This window comes from Castor canadensis, chromosome X (assembly GCF_047511655.1).
Source record: "Castor canadensis chromosome X, mCasCan1.hap1v2, whole genome shotgun sequence".
Lineage (NCBI taxonomy): Eukaryota > Metazoa > Chordata > Mammalia > Rodentia > Castoridae > Castor > Castor canadensis.
This window is the reverse complement of record NC_133405.1, coordinates 112847221-112859731: the sequence shown is the minus strand read 5'-3', so window position 1 is coordinate 112859731 and position 12511 is coordinate 112847221. Positions and strand designations below refer to the sequence as shown.

Below are 12511 nucleotides of genomic sequence, written 5' to 3'. Positions count from 1 at the left end.
TGAACTGTGATCCTTTGGATTTCAGCCTCGCAAGGAGCTAGGATTACAGGCATGAGCCACTGGAGCCAGGTGTGGCTATTATTTTTTAACATTACATTTTCTTTCTTAATTTTTTTTATTGTGTTGTGCTGTACATTGTGGCATCCACAGAAGTTCTTACAATATGTCAAATACATCATACTTTAATTCATCCCCTCAATTACATTTTCTTATTATGTATATCTAATAAACTAAATCCAATATTTCTCTGAATTTTTGCTATTTGCTTTGCTTTTGTATTTTGATATAGAATATGGTATTTTGAAATTAAAAAAATATTTTTTGTGCAATTTATGAATGCCTTAAATGACAGTGATCTTTCAAAGTGGTTTATAAAAGTATAACAGTCCATAGACTACTTTCATCAGGCAGCAGAAAAATTAAAAACCTGCAAAAAGTCTATACAATATCTTCAGAAAATAATAAAACAGGAGCTGGGTGCAGTGATTCATATATATAATGACAACCACTCTGGAAGTGGAAATCAGGAGGACTGGTCATCCTAGGCAAAATGTTAATAAGAGCCCATAGTGACCAATTAGCTAGGAGTGGTGGTGCATATCTGTAACTGCAGCTATCCTAGAGACATAGGTAGAAGGATCATTGTCCGAGACTGCGCCCAAGCAGAAACATGAGGCCATATCTGAGAAATAACTAAAGCAAAAAAGGGATGGACATGTGTTTCAACTAGTAGAGTACATGCCTAGCAAGTGTGAAGTGCCAGTACCACAAAAAGGAAAGAAAACAACAAAACATATTTCTATAAAACAACTTTCATATATTCAAAGTGACAATGGCCCCAAATTCACAAAATTGAAATCAACCAATTGTATTGTTTCCACTTCTGTCTCCTGTGTGATATCCTCTCCGGGCTAAATGAGCTGAGCAGCATTTGGAGGAGTACATGTTACTAATAGTTTTTCACAATTTATGGCTATTTTAAGAGTACATGATCAATGTATGTGAATTTACCCTTGAAAGAGAGGTGTATTATAATTAGGAAGCTACTAAAAGTGCCAGGTAAATGTAGATTGGTCGATTAGAAAGGTTGTAGGAGGGCTATTTGCCTCCAAGTCCGTGATCGAAAGGAGGTCACTCAGAGCCTACAACTGCTCTAACCTGTCTACACATTTAGCTATAATTGTTTACTTTCTCTAATGCAACATATGTATTTTCATCCAGTTAAACTAAATCAATCGTAAGAATAAAAAACAAATCTGCAGTTTTTACCCCAAGGTAAAACAGTGATCTTTTTCCATATAATTTACATGTTTGATGTGGCACTTAGTACATGCTAGCTCGATTCAAACAAACTTCATTATCATCAATTTTGAACACAGTGAAAAAGGGAAAAATAATATTCAGGAAGTAAAATCCATTTGTAGCACAGAATACTGCTGTATAAAGGACTCAATTTGCCTACCAAATATAGCTACATTAAGCAAAATCACAAAACAACATAGAAAGGCCTATCAGGTCTGGGTTACGCCTTTTCCTGCTCTCTGTGACTACATGCATTTGTGTTCTGAATTACTTTAGCAATAAGCACACTCAAAGGAACTACAACATGGGCTCTTAATAAGAACTGCTTTGATTTACAGGAGAAGTGGAGATTCTTTCTCTGAGTTTGGGGCTGAAGCCCTCACTCAAACATTAAGCATGCTGTCTCAGGGCATACAGACCTTGTCCAGGTCATCACTTACATTATTTTTCTGCAAGACCCGCAGTGCCTTGTTGACATTGTTCAGGGCATGAACTCTTGTAGATCCTTTTTCTTTTGGCTGAAAACAAAAAGAAATAGTGTTCAATGCTTAGAAGAGAGACCAAAAATCTACTAGACATACAAGGATTTGTAAATTCACTTTAAAGTTTGAAAAGTTTATATTCAAATGAACCTGCACTAGGAAGCATTGATATAATGAATCTTCAGATTTTGGGCTAATTTTCCTTGGCACAGTAGTTTTTTTTAAGCATGAACCAACTGCTACCTGAGAATGAAAGTACTTTTTCTTCACAAATCCTATATTGAATGATTCATTCTTTAGCTCTGTGTGGATAATTATATGACTATCAATAACAGAAAACATCAGCATAACACATAAAGACAGTTACCAGCAAGATAGATAAGCAAGCTGATTTCTGCACTTTAAAAAGTGTCTAAAAGAGATGTAAGTCTCCCAAGATTACACAATGACAAATAGGGTTAATGGAAATCATTTCTTTGACCATCTCTTAATTGTCCATGTTACCAAAGCTCAAAATCTCAATCATCTTTGTTTTCCTAACCCTGACTCTCAGTCTCCAAAGTTTTATTTTATAATTTTTAAACATCTGCATAACTCATTGTGACATACAAATTACCTCATTTATCTACTGTTATGATACTTGTATTTATTTCCTGCTACTATTTTCATTTATTTTATTCATTTTGTCTGTTTTCTTGAGATAGGATTTTGCTATGTACTTCAGACTGTATTTGAACTCAGAATCTTTCTGCCTCCAACACCTGAGTGCTGGAATTCACTATATATTTCCATGCTATCCTCATTTCCTTTATCTTAATATAAGCCCTCATTAGCTATTTCCCCAACATACCAGAACCTCATTCCTTCGCACACACTTTTCCACCTTCCTCCTTCCTACACATCTTCAGCAATGACATTGTTGGACTAAGACCACTCCCAATGCAAACTCTTTCCAAAACTTTCAACTCAACCTTAGGAGGTGATAGTTTAGTTAAGGACATGAACTACAAAGCTAGACTGGGTTCAATTTTAAGGTCTTCTACTTTTACACTATGTGATCTTTGGAAAATTTCTCAATCCCCCTATATACAAGTTTCCTCATCTGATAAGATAGAGTTAATAAAAATAACTTTTTCACACAATTGTTAGGAGAATTCAATGTGTATAAATCACTTACATTGGTGCTTATCATGTAATAGGTAGAACTCATTTGCTATTGAGTTTGTAGTATGTGTTAGGTACTCCACACTATCTCTAATTCCCTTTGCAAAGCAAATGATTTCATGCACAATGGTACAGATGGTAAACATGAGGTGTTAATATATGTCCACAGAAACAATAATTGCTGTAGCCAGTAGGCAAAAGCATTGTTCTGTGCCTGTGGAGTCAGTTTCCACATTTATTTCTTTCTCATTTCTCTATCTTGTGCATGAACTGACCAAATAATCTGTTTTTCTATTTCTTAAGTTTTGCCCTATACTTTCCAGGAGTTCTCCTGTCCTTTTCAACCCTACCCTCGAACACCGTACCCTTTGAATTGGTTGCAGAACTTACCAATTTACGTTAAATCATGATAGTCTTCAATATGATTTGCCTCAGAACCTTTATCAAATAGTTGTCACATCTTGTTTCTTCAACATTCTACATCTATAAGAAATCTACACTTTTAACCTGCTAGAACATCTTCCATCACAAATGTCAAAGAGATAACCACTTACATTTTTGTGTGTCCTTACTTTCTAGTATGAAGTAGAAGAAAATAAGGCCATAAAACATTTTAGATTAAAAAAAACTTCTTATGTATATACAGATTCACAATATGCAAGTGCAGTTGTAATTTTAGGAACTTAAAGTTTTGAAAATAATTACTCAAATCAACCCTCTAATATTTAGACAAAAAACATATTTTCTTTTAACTAATCACAAAGAATTGCAGTGATGAAGATAAAGGAACATTACCATTTACTTCAAACTCAAATATATAAATGTGCACATCTACATACATATGTGCAAATTTATTAGGACCAAAGAAATTCTACTCTTTAAAAAGCTGCAGCTTTGGATTCTAAAGTGAAAGCCAAAATCTGTCCTATAAGAATCTTTTTGGGCAGTAATTTTAATTTTATAGTTGTAAGGCAAATACATTCCTATCAACCCTGGGGATAAAATGAGTCAATAATCCAAATGCAGATGCTTCCAAATAAGATACTAAGATTTCTGTTCTATGGTATACAGAACTCCTTTTAGTGGTACAGGGCATATCTTTGTAGAAAATATTAGGATCCAATCCCAGGCACAGGAAGTTCTAGTATTGAAACTAGTAACATTCATGATACAGGTGATTCTGCTCTGTGGGAAAGGTGAAATCCTCAGATCAGGGGTGCCAGGTCTATGTCTAAGATGAAGGATGGATAACTGATTTGATTAGCAGCAATTACTAAAATTATACTGTGTATATTAACTTGTATAAATGTTTGTCATTTTTTTCCACCAATACTTACCTCATAATGACCATTCTCCTGAAATATTTTCTGTAGTGCCTGTTACTCATTAGGTTTATTTTATCTCTGTATCTCTGTATCTATCTCTGTATCTATCTATCTATCTATGTATCTACCTGTATCTATATCTATCTATATCTTTATATCTATCCATATCTTTATATATCTATATGTTAATATCAATCTATCTCAATGAACATTCCAAGGCACTTTTTAAATTCTTTTTCCTTCTTTTGCTAAAAATTCACTATTTTGAACATTGTGACTTTATGAAAATTGTTATCCCTGACAAAATTGCTTTGGGTGATAGAAGTGTTGCCTCTATCCAGGAAATAACTAGAAAATAACAACACAAAGGAAAAGTGGTTATACACATATCCAAAGGGGAAGAAATTAAAGGCTTGTGCATAGAACAAGTACAGGTTGTAAAAGAATAAACTGAAATAATTAAAAGATATCAATATTCATTTGTTTCCATAATTGGAAGCAGGCCTGATCACAGGATTAAGAAAAAATTTGGAACACACCAAGATACTGATTCTGTATCTATCTCTTTATCAATCTAACATAATATAGCTGTACATATTTTGCCTATATATGTGTGTGTATATATATATATATATATATATATATATATATATATATATAGTGATCATAGTGTCATAAGATATGGATGACTATACATAAATATATTTCTAACTATCATAATTAAGACTAAATGTACTCAATGCCAACAAATTGGCTAAAAGCAAATGATCAAATGTTAGGCAATAAATCTGAACTGTTTTTATCTTGTAAGGCAATAAATCTGATTTTTTTTCATGTGACTAAAGTATTTATTTTTACTAAGTTTTCAAGTTGTTCCTTTATCAACTCAAGTTCAAAGTGTTAAAAATCTATCACTTGAAGATCCAAAATGGAGGCTGGGGTAGGGAATCAGAAATCTTAATCTCCATGACCAAGAAACCTCCTTGAGATGTTGCAGTCACACTTGTGTAATTCTGATTGCTCCTAGCCAAAATAATAACCACCATTACATTAGGTGTGGATAAAATTCAAAGACTGAGCCTCAAATCACCCTTTATTTGCCATCTAACAGTCATGAAAATCCAGTGCTGAACTACTAGCAAGGCATATCCAGCCTCTGGCCCTGGGAAAAAAGCCCCTGGCTGTTTCTCTGGTTTTCTTTCTCTCATTTTTTTCTCCCAACAAGCAGAAGACAGAGCATCAATAAAAATCAAACTCTGTGAAATCCTGGACACCTATCCCCTGGAAGTCTCCCAAAGCAGGCCTGGTAGTAGATCCCAGAGCTGATCTCTGGGACAGAGGGCAGCATTCCAAACTGAATTTCCCACCTTGCTGGGGGAAGAGCTTACAAACAGAGCTGCAGCTGAAGGGCAACACAGCAGCTGCCTAGTGAAAACAACAGCTCTGACCACCCTGCTTGAGCTCGTAGTCTTACCTTACCTCACAGTTCCAACTAATCTTGTGGACAGAAGGAACCAAATCATACTCACAAGCCAGTCACTTGGTGAGACCACATCAGCACTTCCACTTGTATGCCAATATCAGGATTGGACACATAAAGGAAAAACTCCAGAACATTTACCAAAAAGATGGAAATTTCTGTGGTTCCTGAACCTGATGTTTTATATTGTGTTTTTTTAAAGTTTTAAAATTTATTATTCCTATATTATTAACTTCATCAATACTATTCTCTTATCCCTATTTTTACCCTCTTCACTTTCCCTTCTCCTGTGCTACAATCCATTGTTCTCACTCTCAACTACTCTTTCTGCCCCTTCTCATCCACTCTTTCCTCCATCTTCACTTCCTCCTTCTATTCTCCCCCAAGCTGTCACCACACTACCCCTCACTCCTACATACTCACCACCCACTGACTAGCCTACTGTACCAACTGTACCCAACCCCAGCCCCTGCAATCCTTGATACAAGCACCCTCTGCTACAACAACAGACATGGTTAATTAGAATGTACAAGATACACTCAAGAAATTTCAAGGCACCAAAAATAAAGAACATGAGAAGAAACAGAAACAAATAAAGGAATTCAGAGAGGACTTCAACAAACACCAAAGTGAAACAAAGGACACTATAAAAAAGGGAGATGTATGAGTTAAAGTTGACAACACAAAACATGAAAAAGGAGCTGAATAAAGATATGGAAAAACCTCAAAAAAAAAAAAGAATCAAACAGAAATCCTGGAAATAAAATGTCCCTTTAGTCAAACAAAAAACACAGTGGAAGGCTACTCTAGCAGACTAGAACAAGTGGTAGAAAGAATCTCAGTGTTCAAAGACAAAAAGAAATTAAAGAAAAAACAGAAGAAATCTTAGTCAAACAACTCAAGAGCTATGAAAGTAATATGCAAGAACTCAGTGATTCCATAAAAAGAACAAACCTGAGAATCATGGGCATTGAAGAAGGAGAATAGAAGCAAGCCAAAGTTATACATAATATATTCAATAAAATAATAACAGGAAAATTTCCCAAATCTCAGGAAAGTTTTGCCCATTCAGGTACAGGAAAACTCCAGGACACAAAACAGACTTGATCAAAATATAACCTCCCCAGGCACATTATCATTAAAACAGCAGGCACATTATCATTAAAACAACAAGCACAGAGAACAGAGAATGAATATTGGAGGCTAAAAGAGAAAAAAAAAATAACATCTGAAGGTAAATCCATCAAAACAATAGATTTCTTAACAGAAACCTTAAAAGCAATTATGGAATGGAGTGAGGTATTTCAGGCACTGAATGACAATAAATTAAGACTAGGATACTCTTCCCAGCAAAACTATCATTCAAAATACATGGACCAATAAATATCTTCCACAATAAACAGTAACAAAAACAATACATGACCACCAAACCATCACTACAGAAGATTGTGAAAGGGATACTGCACACAGAAGATGAGAGCAAACAAAACCATGGGAGGACGGGAAGTATCAAACCACAAGAGAAGAAAAGACCAGTTATCAGAGAGTAGCACTGACTCAACAGCACACAATCAAATCCTTAAACAACAAAAACAACTAAATGACAGGACTCACCACATACCTATCAATATTAACACTGAATATGAATGGATTCAACAGCCCCATCAAAAGTCACCATTTGCAAACTGGATTAAAAAAGAAGATTTGACAATCTGTTGTTTACTGGAGACCCATCTTTTTAAAAAATTTTTTTAAATTATTTTTTTTCATTTATTCACATATGCATACATTATTTGGGTCATTTTTCCACCCTATCCCCTCGCCCACCCTTCCTCCTCTCCCCCCTTCAGTTCCAGGCAGTTCCTGCTCTGCCCTTATCACTAATTTTGTTGAAGAAATGACATAAGGATAATAAGGAAGACAAAGCATTTTTGCTAGTTGAGTTAAGGATAGCTAAACAGAGATTCCTACTATTGCTTTCATGTACCCATGTGTTATGACCCATGCTGATTCAACTCTAACTCAATGATCTTTACATTGGTTCCTGATCCCCTGCTCATGAAAACCTCTGTCATTTTAAGGTTTCTGTATTAGTTCCTCTGGAGTGGGGATATAATATGCTTTCATGTTTTGGGTTTTCTACCTATTCCTATATCTCCCGTATGTACTCTCCCCTTGTCATGTGCGCCAAGGCCAACTACATTGCTGCATTTGCCCTAGATCTAAAGTCCGCATATGAGGGAGAACATACGATTTTTGGTTTTCTGAGCCTGGCTGACCTCGCTCAGAATGATGTTCTCCAGTTCCATCGATTTACTTGCAAATGATAAGATTTTATTCTTCTTCATGGCTTAGTAAAATTCCATTGTGTACAATTACCACATTTTCTTGATCCATTCATCAATGGTGGGGCATCTTGGTTGTTTCCATAACTTGGCTATTGTGAATAGTGCTGCAATAAACATGGGTGTGCATGTTTATTTATTTATTTACTGCTTCTGGAGTAACCTGTGTTGCATTTCTTTGGGTATATACCCAGGAGTAGGATTGCTGGATCGTATGGCAGGTCGATGTTTAGATTTTTAAGAAGTCTCCAAATTTTTTCCAGAGTGGTTGTACCAGATTGCATTCCCACCAGCAGTGGATTAGGGTTCCTTTTTCCCCACATCCTTGCCAACACTGGTTGTTAGTGATGGTTTTGATGATTGCTATTCTAACAGGGGTGAGGTGGAATCTTAGTATGGTTTTGATTTGCATTTCCTTTATGGCCAGAGATGGTGAGCATTTTTTCATGTGCTTTTTGGCCATTTGGATTTCTTCTTTTGAAAAAGTTCTATTTAGGTCAGTTGCTCATTTCTTAATTGGTTCATTGATTTTAGGAGAGTTTACTTTTTTGAGTTCCCTGTATATTCTGGTTATCAGTCCCTTGTCTGATGTATAGCTGGCAAATATTTTCTCCTACTCTGTGGGTGGCAAGAGACCTATCTTATTGACAAAAATAAACACTGGCTTAGGGTGGAAAGGCTGAAAGATTTACCAAGCCAATGGCTCCTCAAACCAGGCAGGAGTAGCCATACTTATGTCAGACAAAGTTGGCTTCAAACCTACATTTGTCAAACGAGATAAAGAAGGACACTTCATACTTATAAAATGGGTAATACATCAAAAGGTAATCACAATTTTCAACCTATATGTTCCCAGTGTCAGTGCACTCAATTTCATCAAACATACACTAAAGGACTTAAAAGCACATATAAACTCCAAGACTGATAGTGGGAGACTTTAATACTCCTCTGTCATCAATATATAGGTCATCCAAACTAAAAATCAACAAAGAAATACTAGAGATAAATGACACCATAAACCAAATGGTTCTAACTGATATTTACAGAATATTTCATCCACCAATGGCATAATATACATTCTTCTCAGCAGCCCAAGGAAATTTCTCCAAAAACAGATCATATCTTAAGAGAGAAAGCAAGCTTCAGCAAATTTAAGAAAATAGAAATAACCCCCTTCATTCTATCTGATCATAATGCATTAAAACTGCAACTCAACAACAGAAGAAAATACACGAAGAATTGGAGGATGAATAATACCTTGCTCAACAATCAGTGGCTCATAGAAGAAGCAAGAGAGGAAATAAAAAGGTTCCTGGAATCTAATGAAAATGAAAATACCACCTACCAGAACCTATGGGACATAGCAAAGGCAGTCCTAAGACAAAAGTTTAAAGTTTAAAATTTATAATCAGGAGTGCAGATAGTAAAAGGACGGAAAGATGTCAAATAAATTACTTAATGCTACATCTTAAACTCCTAGAAAAACAAGAATAAGCAAAACCCAAAACAAGCAGAAGGAGAGAAATAATAAAAATAAGAGCCAAAATTAATGAAATATAGACCAATAAAACCATACAAAGAATCAGCAAAACAACAAACTGGTTTTTTGAAAAAATAAATAAGATTGACAAGTCCCTGGGAAATCTGACTAAAATGAGGAGGAAAAGACCTAAATTAGTAAAATCAGAAATGAAAAAGGAGAGATAATAAAAAACACTAAGAAAATCCAGGGAATAATCAAAGACTACTTTGAGAATCCATATTCCAATAAATTGGAAAATCCTGAAGAAGTGGACAAATTTCTAGATACTTATGACCATCCAAAACTGAACCAAGAGGTTATTAACCACATAAACAAATCTATGACATATCATGAAATTGAATCAGCAATAAAAATTATCCCAAAAAAGAAAAGTTCAGGACCTGATAGACTCTCAGCTGAATTCTACCAGAACTTCAAAGAAGAACTAATACCAATACTCCTTAAACTTTTCCATGAAATAGGAAGGGAAGGAACACTGCCTAACTAATTCTATGAAGCCAGTGTTACACTCTTCCCCAAACCTGACGAGAACATATCCAAAAAGTAGAACTACAATCCAATTTCCCTAATGAACATTGGTGCAAAAATCCTCAATAAAATAATGGCAAACGAATCCAACAACATATCAGAAAGATCATTCTCCATGACCAAGTCAGCTTCATCCCACAGATGCAGGTGTGGTTCAACATAGGCAAATCAATAAATGTAATACAGCACATTTATAAAAGCAAAGACAAAAACCACTTGATCATCTGAATAGATGCAGAAAAGCCTTTGATAAGTTTCAACACCACTTCATGATAAAAGCCCTAAGAAAACTAGGAATAGAAGGAATCTTCCTCAACATTATAAAGGCTATATGTGACAAACTTATAGCCAACATCATACATACTTAATGGGGAAAAACTGAAACCATCTTCCCTAAAGTCAGGAATGAGACAATGATGTCCACTCTCCCCACTCTTACTCAATATATTATTGCCAGAGCAATAAGGCAAGAAGAAGAAATAAAAGGAATACAAATAGGTAAAGAAATAGTCAAAGTATGTCTATTTGCAGCTGACATAAGCCTATACCTTAAAGACCCAAAAACCTCCACCCAAAATCTTCTGGACACCATAAACAGCTCCAGCAATGTATCAGGATACAAAATCAACTTAGAAAAATCAGTAGGTATTCTATACACCAACAATGAACAAACTGACAAGGAATATAGGAAAATAAATTCATATGAAGTAGCCTAAAAAATCAAATACCTAGGAATAAACTTAACAAAGGATGTAAATGACCTCTACAAGGAGAATTACAATTCATTGAAGAAAGAGATCAAGGAAGACAACCAAAGATGCAAAGATCTCCCATGCTCATGAATTGGCAGAATCAACATAGTAAAAATGGCTATACTACCAAAATCAATCTATATGTTCAACATAATTCCTATCAAAATCCCAATGACATTCATGAAAGAGATTGAAAAATCTACCCTAAAGTTCATTTGGAAACACGAAAGATGACGAATAGCCAAGGCTACTCGTCCATTTAATTGAGAAGCGAGGATATAGTCATACATACATGCAGACACCAAAATTAATAAAGTAATAAAGATAAAATCAGGGGTTCTGTGAGATTTAAGAACAGTGATAAAACAACAAAGAGAATTTGGGAGAGACTTCCCTGAGAAACCAATTTTTGAAGTACTGTTAGAACAGCCAGAAGTATGGAAAGAAAAATAGGCAATGTGTAGCTGTCTTAAACAACAAAAATATGTCATTTTGTTTTCTTCTTCACTTCTTATACAAAATCAGGAAACAGAAGCATGGAACTGGTCCTGTCTTGTGGGATTAGTACCAGTGTGAGGGGGGATGAAGTGGGTAAATGGTGAAGGAGGGTGTATATATTGCAAATATTCTGTACACATGTATGTAAATGGAAAAATGATACCTGTTGAAACTATTCCAGGAATGGGGGGAGGGGGGAGTGAAGGAGACTGGTGGAGGGGGTGAATTAAAGTACAATATATTTGACATATTGTAAGAACTTTTGTAAATGGCACGTGTACAACAATAAAAAAAAGAAAAATAAAGAAGCACAGGGGCAATGTTTTCTACTAAAATGAATAAAATTTATTAAAAATATGAAAAAAGCAACATAGGCAAAAATCTAGGCATTGCCCGATGCTGGTGGCTCACATCTGTAATCCTAGCAACTCAAGAGGCAGAGATCAGGAGGAATTTGGTTGAAAGCCAGCCCAGGTAGATAGTTACCAAGACCCTATGTCAAAAATACCCAACACAAAAAAGGGCTGGTATAGTATTTCAAGTAATAGAGTGCTTGCCTACCAAGTGTGAGGCCCAGAGTTCTAACCCAAGTACTGCCCCCCCTCAAAAAAAAATCCAGACATATCTGACAGAACAAAGGCCAGCTTGGTTTAGCATAAGGGAACTGTAGGAGGTAAGCTGGACAAATAGGTCTTTTCCCAGCTTTGATTTTGAATGACAGCTAATTTGTATATTGTCTACAAAATCTGTGTGTATATGTGTGTGTGTGTGTGTGTGTGTGTGTGTGTGTGTGTGTGAGTGACTGGGCTAGGGAGTGTAGTGAAGGTCAAAGAGAAGGTAATAAGATACTAATTTAGCAGGATTCATTTTACATACAGAATGATCATAGAGTGGAATATTTAACTCTACTTATAAGAATAATAGCGATCTAAGAATATGATTATTTAAGTCAGCAGATTTGGATTCAAGAGCTTTTCCCCATTATGAGAACCTGATCAACTGAACTCAGATTTATCCATGACTTCATTGACCTAGATGTGTATATAACAATCATATCTATTTTACAGGAATGTCCTAAAGTTAGACAAGGTA

At 35.3% G+C, this 12511-nt stretch overlaps 1 protein-coding gene across 12 annotated transcripts in view; it reads right to left on the bottom strand.

Annotated features, from left to right (window-relative positions):
* Window positions 1-12511, bottom strand: part of Dmd (dystrophin) — a 2168746-nt gene that overhangs the window by 1713709 nt on the left and 442526 nt on the right. For all 12 annotated transcript variants that reach the window (XM_074062730.1, XM_074062731.1, XM_074062740.1 and 9 more), the window contains one exon: window positions 1743-1820. In XM_074062730.1, coding sequence (XP_073918831.1) covers window positions 1743-1820 — 78 coding nt within the window. The remainder of the gene's footprint in view (window positions 1-1742; window positions 1821-12511) is intronic.